The sequence below is a fragment of the Sciurus vulgaris genome, assembly GCF_902686455.1.
Source record: "Sciurus vulgaris genome assembly, chromosome: 2".
NCBI lineage: Eukaryota > Metazoa > Chordata > Mammalia > Rodentia > Sciuridae > Sciurus > Sciurus vulgaris.
In genome coordinates, this window is record NC_136462.1 from 107055520 (window position 1) to 107075982 (window position 20463).

Below are 20463 nucleotides of genomic sequence, written 5' to 3' on the forward strand. Positions count from 1 at the left end.
GCAGTGTTCTCAAAACAGAATCCTGTATATTTTATTATTGGTCTAACACAGTATTTCTTTTTCTTCATACCTTCCCCCCTCCACCCCTGTATTAGGGATTGAATCTGGGGGTACTTCAGCACTGTGCTTCATCCCCAGCTCTTTTTATTTTTAATTTTGTGACAGAGTCTGCCTAAACTGCTGAGACTGGCAATTCTCCTGCCTCAGCCTCCTAAGTAGCTGCAATTATAGGTGTGTGCCTGACTCTCAGCAGAGCATTTCTTAATTTTTTTGGTTAATTGATGATGTATTCATTCAGTAAAGTTTATTAGAATGCCAGGCATTATGCTAGTCATAAGTTTTAGTTCTATTTCTATTATTACTTTGGAGAACTCTTGCATGAAGAACTTGTTTTGTAAAAAAGGTTTATGGATTTCTGGGGTGACTAAATTTATTCTTTATTTATATTTACTAATTTAATATTGATATCATTTAAGGTCTCGTTCAACCCTTGGACACTCCAGATCTCATTGGAGCCAAGGTTCAAGTTCTCATACAGGTCGACCACAGGAGCCACGGAACCGCAGTAGGATTTCTACTGTAATACAGCCCTTGAGGCAGAATGCTGCAGAAGTTGTGGACCTTACTGTTGATGAAGATGGTAAGTTGGAATAGTAACTGTAGAATTATGAAATAGGCAGTTTGATAAAATGAAATATCTTCTCTTTTTCGAGTGGGGGTACTGGGAATTGAATTCAGGGGCTTTCCCACTGTGCTATATCCCCAGCCCTTTACTTTTAATTTTGAGACAGGGTCTTACTAAGTTGCTGCTTAGAGCCTCGCTGAGTTGCTGAGGTTGGCCTTGAATTTATGATCCTCCTGCTTCAGTCTTCCAAGTCAGTGGGATTATAGTTGTCCACCACCGTGCTTGGCAGAATGAAATATCTTTTTTATCTTTTGGTACTGGGAATTGGACCCAGGGGTGCTTTACCACTGAGACACATCCCCAGCCCTTTTTAATTTTTTATTTTTGAAACAATCTTGCTAAGTTGCTCAGGGCCTCACTAAGTTACTGAGGCTGGCTTTTAACTTGTGATCCTTCTGCCTTGGCCTCTCAAGTCACTAGGATTACAAGTGTGTGCCACTGTGCCTGGCTCAAAATGAAATATCTTAAGCAATCTTTTTATAATCATACATTTGAAATTTAACTCATTTGCATTTTAAGTTTTATTAAAGTGTTCATGAATATTAATATTAGTAAAAATTTTAATTTACCTTTTATTTGTGTTTATTTATACAAAAACTTTTGAAAATACATAAGGAGGCATGGAAAATGAGATTAAAATAGATACTAAAAATCATAGCTAATGTTTATTAAGGGATTTCTGTATGTTAAAGCATCATATGAATTGTATTCTATGTGTGATCTGAGTTCATCCAAACATTTCTAGGAAGAAAATTATATTACTTTCTCAGTTTTACCTGGGAGGAAGTAGAGACTGGTAAAAATAAATTATCTACAGTCATATTGTGGTGGTGAAATCAGAATGGCTGTCCAAGCAGTCTGACCTTGGAATTTATACTGTGCCAGAGAAAGTACAATTTGTGTTTTGACAGCCTGTGATCAAGCATACAGGGATAGCAGAAGAATTCCTGTTTTCTTGTTTGTGAAGAATGAGAGAACTTACCTAGAAACCTTTTTATTTTAAATTTAAATTTATATTTGTTTATTTTTGTTGTTATAATTGGTTATACAGGACAGTAGAATGCATTTTGACACATTGTACACAAATGGAGCTTAACTTCTCATTCCTCTGGCTGTAAATAGTGCTGAGTCACACTAGTAGTGTGTGTGTGTGTGTGTGTGTGTGTGTGTGTGTATGTACACACACACACACACACACACACACACACACGTATATAGGGTAATAATGTCTCATTCTTCACATCGCCATGGCCCCACTCCTCCCCTCACTCACCTCTGCACTATCCAGAGTTCCTTCATCTTCCCTACAGCCCTCGCCCCCTGCCTGCCCCTCCACCGCATCAGAGAAAGTGGCATCTACTTATCAGAGAAAACATTCTGCCTTTGGTTCTAAAACCATTTTTGATAATCTAAATGCACGTGTGTTAAAGTTTTTAAATGCAATAATATTTTATTCAGTTTGCTTTTGTGGTTTTAGCTTTCTGAATGCTTTTTTTATGAAAGATTTTTATACATAAAACGCTTTTTAAATATATTCCAAGAGTTTATGTTTTTAATGTTTTCTTACTTTAATATTTAACAAAAAGATGTTAACGTGAATTAAACTGTAACCCTTATTATTCTGTTGCAAAATGTTAAGTAGACAAAAATTTTTATTTTGTAGAACCTACTGTAGTACCAACTACTTCTGCAAGAATGGAGTCACAAACTACTAGCGCTTCCATTAACAATTCAACTCCATCTACCTCTGAGCAACCTTCTGATACTGCATCAGCTGTCACCAGTAGTCAGCCTTCCACGGTATCAGAGACTTCAACTACTCTTTCAAGCAATAGTGCAACTGGTACTTCTATAGTAGGTATGTAAAAAAAAAAAAAGTGTGTTGAGGAGGACTTACATTATTTTACTTTTGGTAGGGAAAGCATTGTTTTAAGTGTTAAGTTTTTACTATTCTCTCAAAAAAAATGTAGGCAGAAATGAAATGGGCTTTTATTTCATTTATTGAGTATATATTCTTTCCTTCAGTACTTTACTTGGGTATCTTATATGTTATTTTATGTGTTATCATTTAATCCTTTAACAGTTTCTTGATACTGGTATTACTCTTCCCATTTTACAAATGAAGAAATTTAGAAAGTTAAATGCCTTGATTGAAGTCAGTAATAATCTCTGAGACAAAGATTTGAATTTTTCTCATTCCCTGTCTCCTGATGGCTTCATGTAACCTTATTCTTAGCTGCATTTTATGTCACATTGACCCAACTTTATTTCAAAATGGCCCCAGAGCTTTCATTTACATATCTTAATTTATTTAAAGATCTTTGTTTACTCACAACTCACATTTAATTTCTTAGGGAACAACTTCTCTACCTAAGTTTTAAAAATTTTTTTTAGTCGTTGATGGGTCTTTATTTTATTTATTTATATGTGGTGCTAAGAATCGAACCCAGTCCCTCACACATGCTAGGCACGCGCTCTGCCACTGAGCCACAACCACAGCCTCTGAATGACCCTTTCTTCATATTGCTTCATTCTGATGACCATCTTGGAGATACACTTGCTCATATCAGGACAACATTGTTTCATACCAGATTGTTGGTCTGCATGAACCTGATAGAAGTCAATATAGGGAGTCAGACTACATTGAGGATCCTCAATACTGCTTTCTTCATTTCCTTCCAATACCATATGGAGCATCAGTTTAACTATTTTTTCCTAGAACTTGCACTCTCCCCCTTTTTATCTATTTCCAACTTTAAATCAATAATGCCATCTAGTTTTGCTAGTATCCCATAAATGGTGCCCATAAAAGGGTCTAAGCAGAGTGGTGCCTCCATCAATTTATACTATCTAGTCTTGGGCTTTCAGTAGTAAATCACCATAGTCTTCTATTTCTTGATCAGTTTCCTTTCCTTCTCCTCTCTTTTCCAAAACACTCCTCTCTTCCTCAAGGCTTTCATCCTCCAGGGGGAAAGAAATAAAAAATGAAGGTTCTCAGACACAAACTTATGCAACTTTCAGTTCCTCTATAATAACTTGTATATCTATACTTATCCCTTCCTAACTCCTGGTCTCTTAACTCCTTTCTTGGCCCTTCTAATTCTTTTATGTATGCTCTCTCCTTCTTAGCCTTTCTCTTGTCATCACTTTAACAATTATATTCTGTGTCTTTAGTATCTTCACTGGTTCTATTCTTCTTACGTGTACAGGTGTACTTGTATTATGTCTGTGTAAACTTAAAGTACATTTTTTCACCAAAACTCTTTGCTCTAATGTGCTTCTGACTTCTTTCAGAATGAATAAACATGCTCTTTAAAAATCTGGCAACAGTCTCCTTTTCATGTTCATTTTCTTTGCAGATTTGTGTTCACATCTCTTTTTTGTCACTGGCCCATCTCATTACTGCAGGTGTTTTTACCTGTCACCAATATGCTGATGATCCTCCATTCTGTTTCTAGACAACCGTCCTTTTTTTAAGTTTTCTTAATACTTCTTAAATATCTCCTTGGACCATAGGGCACTCACTTCAAACTCAACCTGGTCAAAACAACTCATTTGCCCGATCTCTGCATCTTCTTTTTGAATTATGCATGTATAAGGTTTATTTTCATTTATTTAACAAATATTTGTTGAGTACATATTATTAGATATTACTTTAAGCATTGGGACCAAAGCGTAAATTTTTGTCTTATTAGAGCTTATAGTCTAGTTGATGATAATTGTTTACATTTTTTGCAACACTCCTTTATGCTATGCTAGAACCCAGAGCTTCTTTACAACTGGTTGATTTATGTCCTAAGTTTTTTCTGTGCTTGATAACGAGCTCTTTACTGGTCAAAGAGCAAGTATTTTTCTTCTTGCCAAAGCTGTACCATAGGTGGTAAGCTTTAAGTTCAGCCTTCATTTTTGAAGCCATACTGTTAATCATTTTACCCCTTATTTACCCCTTAAATACTTGTTCAGCCTCAGGATTATAACCCAAGTCCACTTGACTACATGCAGTTACGCCCACCATTTGACCCTAATTTTCTAGATGATTATAAGGTGCACTTTATTATTATTATTTTTTTACTGTTAGAGTCGTCTGTATTCCATTAGTTCTAACTTTAGAGGCCAAAGGAAAGGAAATAACGTTGACAGTTAATAAGACTGCTAGATTCTCTCTGAGTTGCTTGGTTTTGTCTGGAGAGATTTTAAGTACATAGCAGTATGTATTGCATGGGAATGATTTGTGACTAGGGATTCCTGGGGTTCGGAAGATTTTTTGCTTTGTAGCATTTAATGGAAGAATTCACATGATATTTTAGAATTTTTACAATGCATTTTTATTGGTAATTAATAATTCATTATGATCTAGAAAAAGATGATCTGTTGCCAGATTTATACATCATGGTAAATTGTAAATATGAATCTTCTCAAGAATTTAGACACTTAGGAAAATCCCAGTAAATCTCATTGCTCAAAATTATAATATCAAGTATATATTAAGAATGTGGCACTGCAGCATTCTTATTTACAAAGATTTAATTTACCAAACATTCGTTAATTATTTATACATAGTACTTGTTTTTACACAGTGATAGTTGCTGATTGAATTATTCTTTGCATTTTCTGTTTCAAGATGACTCGAGGAGGACTGCATCTAGTGCTGCAACAGAAACTGGCCCTCCTGCAATGCCAAGGTTACCTTCCTGTTGTCCCCAGCACTCACCATGTGGAGGGTCATCACAGAATCACCATGCATTAGGACATCCGCACACAAGTTGCTTTCAGCAGCATGGTCACCATTTTCAACATCATCATCACCACCACCACACTCCCCATCCTGCTGTCCCAGTTTCTCCTTCCTTTAGTGATCCTACTTGCCCTGTGGAAAGACCTCCACAAGTACAGGCACCCTGTGGAGCAAATAGTAGTTCTGGTACCAGCTACCATGACCAGGTATGGTATTTGATGAATTAATATTTCTTTCCCCTTCTCCCTCCCTCTTTTCCTTTCTTCCCTTTTAAAGCATGATGCTTTCAAGAGGTGGAAAAATACCCTAATGATAACTTTTATAAACTAATTAAGTCATATTCTTGCATGCAGAAATGACCTAATTTAGTGGTTTGTGAACAATTTTAAAGTTTACTTTTTTTCACATGGTCTAAATTGCTGCAAATAATTGAGGGGAACAAGAATATGAAAAATCAGAAGTGATAATGTAAAATGTGTGAGGGGAACAAGAATGTGAAAAATCAGAAGTGATTACTTTTTAAATTCTGAAATGATTTTTGATGTTTTTAGAATATAGGCAAAAACATAAAGTGCTTAGATATAATGTCCCTAATTAGTGAGAAATTAGAAAAGTTGTAGGTTTTTTTTATTTTTTATGTATTTTTTTATTGCTCTACCTCCCTCCTATTCTAGAGTTCACTATAATTTGCAAGCAGCTAGAAATAAACATCTTTCTTCGGTGCAAACATGTAGCAAAGATTCTCAGAAGCAGATGAAGTTCTTAGTTTTAGAGAACTGAAATATGTCTCCAGCAAAAAAATTAAAATTAAGTCATTTGGTTGATATTATTAGTTGAGTGCTTAAAATGTCAAATGATATTAAATTAGCCTTGATGATCACATGAGTAAATGAAGCCAGGTACTATATTGCTACTTTAACTTTTGTTGGTTTTTTTTCTGTGTAATTGTTCTATAAATGTGAGTATTGTTATGCTGTAAAAACCAAAAGATGTAATTTTAGGGAACAAATGTAACTTTGACATATAACATGGTGGAAAAGAGTCAAAAAGAAAATTCAGAATAACTGCTTTTCTGTATCAGCTGATCCTTCCTGCAGTACCCGATTGATTTTTTAAAAATTTTGATGACTGTGTTTTCTGGGTCTGACCAATTAAAAATAATAAAGAAGGAGACTGTTCTCTTAAACAATGAAGCTGCCTTCAATCATCAGGAGGAAATTTGGAAGTGTTTAGCAGAAAATGTGATGGAGATTTTAGATGTTTTTGGTTGTGGTAACAGTTTAAGGCATTGACTAATTATCTGGACCTGTTCTGTTCTTTGGTATGTGGGTGGTAGCCTCAGGAAAAACTGCAGTGAACTGAAGGAAAGGGCTTGCTGAAAAGTAAAACTAACTTTTACTAGAAAATTTGGGTTCAGAGGAGGTTTTATAAGAATTGTAGAAAAATGGTTCAAACATTGGTCTTCCAGTTTCTCCTGCATTTGTTAAAGAACTGTTAAAAGATGAGTCTGTCACTCACAGAATTTTGTTGTTGAATTAATAAATAATACAGTTGGTTTAAGAGATCAGTTGTATAAGCAGTGTTTTCTTTCAGCATGAGATAATTATGGTTAGAATATCTTTCAGTTCTGTTTAGTGTAAAATGTAACCTATTTGGCCATCTCTAAATAGAGGTTAGTTGGACAACAAATTTAGCTTGAGAAGAATCAGCAGGATCCTAGGTATTCAGTGGAGATAATGGCTATGAAGTGAACAGCGAGATTTTGAAGATAATCAGTTTGAAGTTTGTATAAAAACTCAAAATATATGTTTGAAAGCTTCTGGAATTAGCCACATCCCCATGAGATTTTTAATTTCATACGGTCTCCATTTGAGACTTATGTTGGAACAGCAGGAAGTTAAGGAATAGAAGAAGCAAACAAGCAATCTGAGGACTTGCGATTGTGTAGATGTCTTATGACTGAGTTTCAGATTGTGGGCAGGCAACAAAAATTTAGGCCTGTTGTCAGAAGTTGCAGTAGTCCCTTGACTCTGTTGAGAGCATTTACTACTCCTTTACATATGACTTTCTCTTTAAAAATTAGTATGATACATCCTTTATAATCAGTGTAAAGTAATATTTCCCATCTCTGAACCCATCTTGTGTTACCCTCTTTTCTTTATAGAATAAGAATTACAAAGAAGAGGGTTCTCTCTGCTGTTTTTTTCCCTTTTAGTCTTTAAACTTTACCCTCAGATCTTCCTAGGAGGACCTTCATCTACTTTATTTTTGAGGAGTTATTTTGATCTCTGAACAGATATGAAGACAAGATCTTGGTGACCAAAATATTGGTCACCTTCTTAGGATGATGATATTCCATTCCACATGCCAATTTTAGTCTGAGTGGTAGGGCAATAGGGAAGGATGTAAGTCATAAACAAATTTGTAGCCACATAATATTATTCTTAAATCCTGTTTACCTGAATTGAGGACATACGTTGTATTTGTCAACTCATTGGCAAAAACAATGAGTCAGACATTTACTTAATAGACTGTGTGCATGTAGTATGGAGGAGAGGGTCTTTTCCTTTTCTCCTTCAGACAGCTCCTGCTGCACCTTCATCCTCCCTTCCCTTTTAGCATTTTTGTTTTTGTTGTTCCTGATCCTTTGAAAGTAAAAAGACCTCTCTCATTCCTCTGTAGACTGTTAGGTGACCTGGGCTTCTGACAGATCATTACTCTAGCTTCATCTCTAGTGCCTCAGCTTCCAGTATTGAACAGTTAATATGTAATTCATATGTAATATTAAATCAATCAATCTTTTTTTTTTTTTTCTTTTTTGTACTTGGGATTGAACTCAGGGGCACTTGACCACTGAGCCACATCCCCAGCCCTATACTGAATTTTATTTAGAGACGGGGTTTCACTGAGTTGCTTAGTGCCTCGCCATTTCTGAGGCCAGCTTTGAACTTGCAGTATTCCTGTCTCAGCCTCCAGAACTGCTGGGATTATAGGAGTGCACCACCACACCCAGCTGAATCTTTATTTCTTTTGATCACATTTTGAAAACCACAGCGATAATAAACCTAAGAGTAGGCATGTATTTAAGAATACAAAGAAGTGATTCTTTTAAAAAAAATATTTATTCATTTATTTTTATGTGATACTGAGGATCGAACCCAGTGCCTCACATGTCTGAGTCAAGCATTCTACAACTGAGATAAAGCCCCAGCCTGCAATTCTTTTTTTTTTTTTTTTTTTTTTTCAATCTACTTTAGAGTGAGGTAAAACTGTTCTAATAGGATTAAAAATTTTAATGGATTATAATTGTACATATTTATGGTATACAATACAGTAATTTGATAAATGTATACAGTGTGAAATGAACAAATCAAGGTAATAAGCATTTCCATTTCCTGAAACATATATCATTTGTACTTACTTGATGGGAATCTATAGATTCTTCTAGTTATTTTGAAATATAGCTTAGATTGTTATAGACATTATCTTACTGTGTACTTTCAAGTGCTTTTGGGGGAGAAAACTTATTGATGAATGAAGATGGGTTCTGTACTCTGATTTATTTCTCAATTTAGTAATCAAGACTTTCCCACAAAAATCATACTCCTGATAAAAGGAAGCATAGGTTTAATTTTAATTAATTAATTAATTTTTTGTGGTACTGGGGATGGGTCCCAGGGGTACTCTACCACTGAGCTACCATCCCCAGCCCCTTTTATTTTTTGAGTCAGAGTCTTGCTAAATTGCCCAGGCTGGCTTTGAACTTGTGATCCTCCTGCCTCAGTTTCCCAAGTAGCTGGGATTACAGGTGTGTACCATAACACCTAGATACTTTTTTGTTTTTTCAAGTGAGGCAAAGTTAATTCATAATTTAGTCTTCATAGTCTTATGCCCTTTTTTTTTTTTTTTTTTTGATAATGTAGTTTTGTTTGCATGATTAAAATTTTCAGTGAATTGCTTGCTTATGAGACACTTTAGAAACTTGGGATATGTAAGTTTTTAACCTAATACTTAATGTTTTTAGTGAAAGGGTATCTAGTCATAATTTTGAGATAAAGGAGAATATAAAAGTATGATTTTAAAGTTTCTTTCTCTTTTTGTCTGATGTGGATAATATAAGAGAAGTAGACCTAAAAATAATATGCTAAACTTTTCTTCATCTTGTGGTATGATCTTATGCTTGATTTTTTTTTTTTTTTTTTTTTTTTTTTTTTATGCTTGATTTTTAAAAATGGATTTTAGATTTTAGGTATAAAACCACTAATTTCACAGTCCGAGTTGTGCTATATTTTCTTGGTGTTCAGTAGGTCCTTAACGCTAAGAATCACCATTTTCGAATTAATTCAAAGATTTTATTTTTCTAGGTTGTTAAAGGAGTACTTTTATAATATAATATGAAATAATGTTTTGACAAAACTTTAGAAAGATAAAATATAGTTCCTCTTTATGTAGCAGGCATTGCCAGTAGACCTGAGCAACAGTGGTATCAGAAGTCATGGAAGTGGTGGTTTTCATGGAGCATCTGCATTTGACCCCTGCTGCCCTGTATCTTCTTCCCGAGCTGCAATCCTTGGCCATCAGGCTGCTGCTGCTGCCCCGAGTCAGCCATTATCAATAGATGGTTATGGATCGAGCATGGTTGCACAACCCCAGCCCCAGCCCCCTCCACAACCCTCTCTCTCATCATGTCGACATTATATGCCACCTCCTTGTAAGTATAAATTTAGTGGGCAAAGAACCTAGAGGCATATAAAGGAAGCATTGTACATTCCTCTGTGAAACAATCTTTCATAAATCCTAATTTATAAAATTTTATAAATTTTTAAATATTTGGGTGTATTTTTCCCATTTTAATAATTCTGAAACTGAGGGATACAGTGAATGGCACCTTAGATTCTTATAAAGGAAGTTTTAATGAATTTAGATATAATGAATTTAGACTTATTCTTTAGGAGCAACTGAAGAAATGTGAAAGTTAAGTAGTATTTCTTGGCACAGTATAGTACAAAAAATTTCTCAATGGTTAACTGAGGCATAAGACAGAATTCCTTGACAGAGTGCTTTGCTATTTGGGAAAGGGTTTTTTAAAAAAAAAAAAAAAAAATGTAGTTGTAGATGGACAACATGCCTTTATTTAATTAATTAATTTATTTTGTTTGTTTTGTTTTTTATGTGATGCTAAGGATCGAACCCAGTGCCTCACACACGCTTGGCAAGCTCTCTGCCACTGAGCTACAGGGAAAGGATTTTTATACTTGTTTGTTGCAGGCAGTAAAAATGGAACTAGGCATAGCTTTTCTATATAAATTTAAGTTCATTTAGATTTCTTAAAAAATGATAAATAACCTGAGGCTGTGTACCCTATTTAATACTTTGTTAGATCATAAGCCAGTAATCAAATGGAAGCTTATTAAATACTTAGATAATAAACACTAAATATTTATACCAGGAATAAACCAAGAAATTGACAAGGAAATTTATCTTTTGTTCTGATTATATACCAGGAATAATTTTTCAGTTATGTATATTCTTGAATTTCTTCTTCCACTCTAATAACTTTAAAAATCTGTACTGTAGACACAGTTGGAATCAGGTCAGAATTTATACAGTGAAGCTGGTGATATATTATTTACCTCTTCTTAAAATATAAAGTATAAGTTGGAAAATAGGTTTAGAAACAGAGGTAGTTTTTGCAAAGCATTGAGCATTGACCTATGGCAAATTCTGTGTATGAACACAGGTGTGATAATACAGGTGCTATTTTGTAATAATTGTTGGTATTCATCTTTAATTGGATGGATCCTCTTTTATTAAGACTATAATATGTGTGATTTCCTTTCCCTCCCCTTTAAAAATGATATACTGAAACAACATATAAATCCATTCCATTTAAAATGTCCTCATAAAAAATAAATGTTTTAGACTTAAGCTTGTTTTACTTTTATCATAAAAGTTACTTGTATACATTCTCAGAAGTTCAAATTTGCAGAATGTTGTAAAATGAAAGATTAAATGACCTTTTTCCCTACCTAATTTTAGTTCTTCAGAGGTGGTGACCTTTATAGCTTACAAAAATTGTAGAAATTTTTCTTTGAAAATAAGAATATACTTGTGTCTTCTAAAAAAAACCCCACAGAACCATTCCAAGCATATTATTCTGCTTCTTGTTTTGTTTTTAAATTTAACAATATGTGTTAATATATTCCATATTAGCATATAAAAGTTGAGCTCAGCTGGGTGTGTGTGGCGCTTGTCTGTAATTCCAGCAACTTGGAAAACTGAGACAGGAGGATCACAAATTTAAGGCCAGCCTCAGCAACTTAGCAACTCGGCCCTAAGCAACTTAGGGAAACCTTGCCTCAAAGTGAAAAAAATAAAAAGGACTGGGGATGTGACTCAGTGTTCAAGTGCCCCTGGGTTCAGTCCTGCCCTCCCAAAATAAAAATGGAGCTCACTGGTGTTTGTCCTACTTTTTTATCCCTTTCCCCCTTTTTTTTTTTTTTTTTTAAATATCCTCATAATATTCCACCATATATTAAATCAGTCCTCTGTTGATGCATATTTAAATTGTAGTTGTTCATCTGTAGGATTAACTTCCTAGGAATGAGATTGATGTGTCAAAGAAATAAACTTTCAAATAAGAACTGTTAAATGTATCTTCAAGGGGTCATACCAGTTTATACTCCTCATTTGAGGTCTGTGAATGAGGATAAAGGTAGGAAATTTGAATTATATTAGAGAAATTGATGACCCTGCTCTAAAGTTCTTTTCTTAAGTGAAGTTTATTTATACATATACACACATAATCTTCCCCCCATATTTCCTTTTCTAAACCTTTTCAATATGCTTTAATTTATATGTGAAACAAACATATGGTTCTTAAATCCCTTTTCATTTAAATTGACTGAGTTAGACAGTGGGGTTGTAAGAAACTAGATTTAAAATTAGATAGATCTGAGTTGATCTTGCAGCTCGGACTAATTAGCTGCAGATTATTTAATCTCCTTGTCCTCAGTTTCTTCACATTGATAAAACAGGAATAATTCTGATTGGCTATAACTTGTGAAGCTCTGACCCAAGTGAAAAGGTTTCTGTCTTAGACCCATTTATATGCATGCCAGTAGAAATAGTGCCATACGAAAATGTGTTCTTGCTCTTGAAAAGTATATGATCTTGATGAAGTGATAAAGCTAATGTCCTTGAAATGCTCTTTTAAAAGTTTTGTTATCTTATTAAGGTGTACTGGTAAGATATATTAATAAGCCTACTTATTATTTATCATTGAGTGATTAGTATATGCTGTAAGCTGTAGGAATTTAGTGAGTATAATGTTGAAACAGATGATACTATTGCACCTGCACGTGACATGATGAACTTTCATGAATACCCTTTTTAAAAATTTTATGTGTAATTGACAATTGTATATTTTATGCAGTTTTTTAAAACTCACAAGAACATATACAAAATTGAAAGGGAAGAGAAGTGGTCAGTGAGAAGGCAGAATGTGTCACTTTTCTACTAGTTAGCAATCTGTTTTGTTTAAATGAACAGTGAATTAAAATGTTGACTGGGGAGTTAAATAAATCTATTCATTCTGAAACAAAACTTCAATATTTTGTAATATTTATGAATTTTGTATTCTGTTTTAATGATTTATAAAGATTATAGAGATAGAAAACTTTGAAGTGAAGCTGGAAAAATGCTGTGAATTTAATAAAACATAATAACTTCTATTTTTATGATCATAGTTACTGAACATTGTGCCTTCTTGAAGAGAAAAGCATTGATTTGAAAACAACTTTTAGAAAATTGGTTTAAAAATTAGCCTCATAACTTGGATTGAGTTTAGTGAAAGTTTTCCTTTAAAAATATACACTAACAAGGCTGCCTTTGAAAATATGTCTGAGTGAGTTATGGTTACTTAAATTTTGCCTCTGCTGAATGGAACAAGAGTATTAAAAATTGAAGAAAATCCTTTTGTATGAAACTAGAAAATAGCCATCATTCCACATCAGACTACCAAGAGTGTTTCCCAGTGAGATCCAACAAACACATTTTTTAACATGCCACATAATTGCAGATCTCTTAAATTAAAAGAGATGACTATTCAATACTCAAATCTTTCAACAGCATCTTTGAAATATAAAGATTTGGAATGAAGAAATTAGAGAAACCATCTTTTTTTTAAAGTGGTGCTGGGGATTGAACCCAGGGCTTTGTGCATGTGAGGCAAGCACTCTACCAACTGAACTATATCCCCAGTTCATTTTATTTTTTTAAAAATGTTTTTTAATCAGTGCATTAAAGTTATACATAGAAATGGAATTATTATGGTATATTTTTATATATGCACATTGCATAGTTTGGTTAATTTCATTCCTGTTCCTCCCTTTTCCATCCCCCTCCTCCCTTGTCAGTTCACTTTCTGTATTCTGTTATTCTATATTCATGAAACCTCTTCCTGTTGTGCTCCCCCCACCCTTCCTTATTTAAATTCCTTATTCCTCTATTTTCTGCATATGAAAGAGAACATTCTGCCCTTGACTTTCTGAGTCTGGTTTATGTCACTCAGCATGATGTTCTCCAAGTGACATAATTTCATTCTTAGGGCTGAATAAAACTCCATTGTGTATATATACCACATTTTCTTAATCTGTTAGTTTATTGAGGGACTCCTAGGCTGGTTTCATAACTTGACTGTTGGGAATTGCACTGCTTTAAACATTGGTATGCATGTATCCCTATCATATGCTGATTTTAATTCTCTTGGATAAATATCAAGGAGTGGAATAGCTGGGTCATATGGTGTGGTACTACTTTCCATAGTGGTTGTATTAATTTGCAGTCCCATCCAGAATGCATGAGTGTACCTTTTCTCCCACATCCTCAAGGAGCCATCTTATTTAAGGGCTTACTTCATAGCAGTTTCCTAGCAAGTATGTTCCTTCATCTTAATAAAACTCAGGAAAAATGACTTGGGGTGACATGGGACAGGAAAAGACAGGAGTAGCAGCAGCAATAGAAGAATTATTTTACAACTGTGCCCAGAAAGTTTGCAGGTTCTTCTCTTTACCGCCTTATAACCAATAACTCATGTATTTTTATAAAATAACAGTTGTTGCAATTTTTTTAAAATTGTGTGTTTTATGGTTCCCTTCTTTTTTTTTTTTTTTTTTTTTTTTGTTGTTGTTGTTGTGTTTGGAATCAAACCTAGGACCTTGTACATGTTAGGCAAGTGTGTATCTACTGCTGAGCTATTTCCCTATCCCACAATTTGACTATGGAAAAGCAAAAAACTGGTGTGTGGCCAAAAAAAAAAAAAAAAGATAGTTTAGAAAAATGTTTATATTCTTTCTGACAAAGCTTCCATACATAAAAAGAATACTAATAAATCATTAAGAAAGGATGAATAACACCAAAGACAACGAATATATACAGATAAATCTGAGAAGACAAAAATGTAAGTAGTCCATAAAAGATTTTTTACTCAGATTTACCTTTATTTAAAAATTTAATGATAATGTGGAGGTAATAATCCTGTGGTTGATGGATATATTAATTGTGTAACCTTTAGGAGTGATATTTGTCAGCAAGCATATGAATTTGATATTCTCTCAGACCCATTACTACTTATAGTCTTTTATGCTATAAAAATGGTCTGCAAGCACATTTGTGTGTATCCTAGCAGGTATATGAAAGAGAGTGAGCACAGGAAGAATGATACACATACAGGCTTAACCACAATATTTTGGTACTTCCAGTTTTCATCAATGGGGATTTCTTCAGAAAGTTTTGATATATTCCTGTGATAATATGTCGCAAAGCTGTGAATGAAAGTAAAACTTTGTGGCCAAACACAGTGGTGTATGCCTAAAATCATAATTGCTCAGGAGACTGAGGTAGGAAGATTGAAAGTTTGAGGAGAGCTTCACCAATTTATGGAGACACTGCCAAGTAAAAGGCCTGGGGAGGTAGCTCAGTGGCAGAGCATTTTGCTCAGCATGCACAAGGCCTTGAGTTTAATCCCTAGTACTATCAGGAAAAAATACTGAAAAACCTCTGTAGGTATTGAAAATATTCAAGATTATTCAAAGAAAACAGTCTATTATGTAAATAGATTGTCACAGATAAAATTATTCATAAAGAAGAAAACTCTGTTGCATGAATAGACTTGGCCTCTAATAAAGTGTTCATAAACATTAGCTGTGTGTTAATGTTTCATAAAACATCAATATAAATTCTACTGCATAGTACCTATGTAACATACCTGAATGTTTTTCTTGCAGATGCTTCTTTGACAAGACCACTTCACCATCAAGCTTCTGCTTGCCCTCATTCTCATGGAAATCCCCCTCCTCAGACTCAGCCTCCACCTCAAGTGGATTATGTTATTCCTCATCCTGTACATGCTTTCCATTCTCAAATATCTTCTCATGCAACATCTCATCCTGTGGCACCCCCACCCCCAACTCATTTAGCCAGTACAGCTGCACCGATCCCTCAGCATCTTCCTCCTACACACCAGCCAATTTCACACCATATTCCGGCCACAGCACCTCCAGCACAGAGATTGCATCCTCATGAAGTGATGCAGAGGATGGAAGTTCAAAGGAGGAGAATGATGCAGCATCCAACGTATGTTTTATGGTTTTTTAAAAAAATCATGTTTTCTTTTCCTCCTTTTTCCATTGGTCTTTAAAATTTTCCCGCATGGTGCTGAGGATCAAAGACAGGGTCTTGCACTAGTTAGGCAAGTGCTGTATCATTGAGTTAAATTCCTGCCTAAACTATGAAATCTTTAGAAATGATGTAATTATATTAAATCCTCATTTCACTAAGAAATTAATTTTTTTTTTTTTTTTTTTTTTTGAGATTCTGGAGATTGAACCTAGGGCCTTACAAAGTGTGATATCACTGAACTACATCCCCAGCCCAGAAATTAATTTTCTTACCAACAGTAATCTTCCTCTGCCCCATATCCTGAATTTTATTTATTGACAAAATGACTTTATATCAGTTTTATTGAATGAAATCAGACCACTTTCATTGTATAACTTGTGGTCAGTTCTTTAAGCAGGCTAGTCTCTAATTTGTCTGTTTCTGCAGTATACCATGGTAAAGACTGATGTTAAAATTGATCCATAGGAATGAGATCTAAAGATACCAAAAATTTAATTTGATTTAATATATGTAGAAGAAAAAGATTAGAATTTTCAAATAAATAACTACTGAAAAAGTCTTTATAAATCTTTATAAACTTTTCTTTTTTAAATTTTTTTAGTTGTCAGTGGACACAATACCTTCATTTTATTTATTCATTTTATGTGGTACTGAGGATTGAACCCAGTGCCTCACACGTGCAAGGCAAGCACTCTATCACGGAACTGTAATCCCAACCCAATTATAAACTTCTTACAGAAATTATAATTTATAAATCTTTAGAAAGTTAAGACTTTCAACTCATAATTTATGATAACTATAAGTGAACTGCTTTTCTTTTGAGAATTCTGAATCTGAGTTTCTAATTTCTAGACAGCAAACTGTTGATTTACTTCTGCCTGCTTGTTTTTTTTTTTTTTTTTTTTTTCCTGGTGCTGGGGATCGAACCCAGGGCCTTGTGCTTACAAGGCAAGCACTCTACCGACTGAGCTATCTCCCCAGCCCCTGCCTGCTTGTTTTTATAAATAAGATTTTATTGAAAAGCAGCTACATTTATTCATTTACATATTGTCTGTGGTAGGCTTCACACAGTGAGGGTTAAGCTGAGTAGTTGCAGCACAGACCATATGGCCTGTAGAACCAAAAAAAATTGTACCATTTGGCCCTTTATATAAAATATTTACAAAGCTCTTAATCTAACCAATGGTCTAGCATTTCTGTAAATTCTTCCTTTGGTTCAGTAATTCAAGATGTTATCTAGAGTTTGTGGTTTATTGCTGTTATTGTAATATAACCTTTGATGTAGAAAATTGCTCACTTAATGGTTATATCCTCCAGGACCTAGAAAATTATTTGAATGCATTAAGAGTATACATTGAAAATTTGCAAGTGTGTTAGAAACCATTAGAAAGAAATACACTATAAAGATGAATCTCTGAGACTGAACTTTTTTTTTAATGTGTCCTTTGTTTAGGATTTTATGTCCATTTATATTTGTAAATTTGATAGGAAGAAAAAATATGATGAACTGAGATGCAGAATAGAGTGAGAACAGAACTAAATTTCAGTTTCCTAGATGTGCTAACATGCATGACAGTGTGTTTTGGAAAAAATACACAAGGTTAACAACTTCTCTCTTAAACTTTTATCCATTAAAATGGTTGAATGTTTTTATAATTAAGAGTGAAGCAAAATAAAATAATTTCTATTTTCCTGCTTCATGCTTATTATAAAATAGTTTGCACATGTAGCATTTGCTGGGATAATTTTTAAAAATTTTGTTTCCATTCAATTCCTATTAACTCTCCTAATTAAAATACCTACTATAAAATAGATTTACAAGATAATAAAATTGCCTTTTTCCTGGGATCTTTGATTTGGAGATATGGGAATAAATGAGCAGGTAGAATTTATGGAGGAAGTTACATAATTTTATATTAGATATTTATAATTTATTGCTGTAAATTTAATGACTGATCTATAAATGTTCAAATATTAATAGAATTTTTTCTACATTAAGAAATAACCAATTATTCAATTATTTCCAGTGGTCTTTTTGTGTTCTGTGTTTCCAGGCGGGCACATGAACGCCCCCCACCCCATCCACATAGGATGCACCCAAATTATGGTCATGGGCATCATATTCATGTGCCTCAGACTATGTCTTCACATCCTCGTCAGGCTCCAGAGAGATCTGCCTGGTCAGTATCTTGTTTATTTCAAGGACAGACTCAGCAACTTGTGGTAAAACTATGGGAAAAGATGTTTTGTAGAGGAATGCCATGTAAAAGGGTAGTGTGGAAAACAGGATTCCAAGTTTAGTTGTGAGGCACTGCCCCTTGTGAGTGGAGTCCTAAGAAGAAATAAGATCTTGAGATCTGGGGCAGAGAACCAACACAAGCAGGAGTAGAGTTTTTTTCTTTGGTTGCTTAATTTTAATTTTATTCTTAATTGATATAATAATTGTGTATATTTATGGACTGTATAATGTTTTGATAGCACGCATTGCAGAATGATTAGATCAGGTTAATTAGCATATCCATTACCTTAGATACTTACTATTTTTTGTGGTGAGAACATCTCAAACCCTTTCTTTTAGCAATTTTGAAATATACAATATATTTTTTATTAACTAGTTACCATGCTATGCACTAGAATGCCAGAACTTAGTCCTGAGTTTGTATCTATTGACCAAGGTCTCCCTTTTCTCCCTCTACCTTCCTCTCTCCATCTACAGCCTCTGGTTACCAACATTCTACTCTGTATATGAATGAGTTTGACTTTTTTGGATCCCACATATAAATAAAAGGAGTAGAGCTTTTTTTGTGTTTTTCCTGAGTGTCTGTCACCAAAGTTAACTGCATATTTAGATCCTGCTTTCTCCAATTTCTTTATCCTTTACCTTTGTACTCAGATTCACTCTAATATGCCCAGCCTTTGCCAAGGGAGAATCCAGTCTGCATTTTCCTAGACTTAAGGTCTTTCCTAGAGAAACGGAAGTAGATTTGTGGTAAATTTTTCTTCTGAATCCATTTAGAATAGACAGTCATTGAGATCATGATCTATAATAACTTTTTGAAGCAGAACATAAATTAGAATAAATAATGAAAATTTAGATATGTTAATTTTCACCCTTTCTAAAATTTGTTTCTAAAATTTATATAGAAGAGTATGCTATTCTAATTATCTTTGATGCCAACAACCCAGAGATGATATCCAACAAACAAAAGCCCCAGAAGCATCTGTAACATTCAGATAAACCAAAAAAGTAAACTGTATTTTGTATGCTCCTTAAGCAGAATCAGGCTTTTGGATTGGAAAGGGACCCCAGGAGCCATAAGTTATATTTCCTTTTTGTTTTGTAAGATGTTAAACCAAGTACAGATGCTTTGCTTCTCACGGTCACAAAATTGAATTTTTGAGCTTTCATTTCTGAAATGAATTTGAAATTATTAGTAATACCTTTTGGGCTAAATTATCTTTTACTGGACTTTATAAGTTAAGAAACTTTAGATTACTTTTAAAATGTAAATGTTTTTACATTTCTGTTGATAAGAAAGAGACTAACTGTTCTTGTCCTTTGTCAGGGAATTGGGAATTGAAGCTGGAGTGACTGCGGCTACTTATACACCTGGTGCATTGCATCCTCATTTGGCCCATTACCATGCACCTCCTCGACTTCATCACTTACAATTAGGAGCTCTTCCTCTAATGGTAAAATGGAAAATTTTCAAAATTCTGACATGTTCTCCTTCTAAACTAAATATTTTTTAAAAAATTTAATATATTATTGATGTTTTAGTAGAATTTAAGAAGTTTTAGATGAAAATTTTGCTATAAAAAGTTATTAGATATGCTAAAATTTGTGTTTATAATGTGCATTATAAAATGTACTCTTAATATGCAAATGACAGTTTTAAAAGTGGGTTTGGTTTTATCTACCAATAAAATCATGATCTGTCACTAGGATGTGTGCTTTAGTTAACTTGGCATAAGTGGTAATGGATTTATTCTGATGCATTCATACTTTTTCCCCCCCCCCTAGTATCTGAAAGGACAATACTTACTCTCTACCTATGATTTAAACGGGTTTAGATTTTGTTAATAAGTTGTGTGCTAAAAAAGCTTAGCAAATATTTATTGAGTTTGCTATTTGCAATACATACTAGTTATAGAAGTGGTACAGAAAAGGGAGCGGCTTTATCTTGTTGAGGGAATAGACACTGCAGAGGTTTTAGAAAAGCTTCATTGTACATGTGTGAAATAGGTCTTGGACATATTGAATCAGAGATAACTGTGTTAAGGTTGAATGTCCAATGGGAAACTAAGGTTATTTATTGTCTGCATCTCCAAAAGTGTCTGGGTTAAAGACATGTTTGTGACT

The 20463-nt window shown here is 34.0% G+C and overlaps 1 protein-coding gene across 14 annotated transcripts in view; it reads left to right on the plus strand.

Annotated features, from left to right (window-relative positions):
• RNF111 (ring finger protein 111) overlaps positions 1 to 20463 on the plus strand; it is a 120647-nt gene that overhangs the window by 91462 nt on the left and 8722 nt on the right. For 10 of the 14 annotated variants that reach the window (XM_079125869.1, XM_079125876.1, XM_079125870.1 and 7 more), the window contains 7 exons: positions 477 to 640; positions 2349 to 2543; positions 5307 to 5626; positions 9873 to 10131; positions 15707 to 16055; positions 18128 to 18280; positions 19667 to 19793. In XM_079125869.1, coding sequence (XP_078981995.1) covers positions 477 to 640; positions 2349 to 2543; positions 5307 to 5626; positions 9873 to 10131; positions 15707 to 16055; positions 18128 to 18280; positions 19667 to 19793 — 1567 coding nt within the window. The remainder of the gene's footprint in view (positions 1 to 476; positions 641 to 2348; positions 2544 to 5306; positions 5627 to 9872; positions 10132 to 15706; positions 16056 to 18127; positions 18281 to 19666; positions 19794 to 20463) is intronic. The other 4 variants (XM_079125877.1, XM_079125878.1, XM_079125875.1 and 1 more) reach the window with 3 other exon arrangements.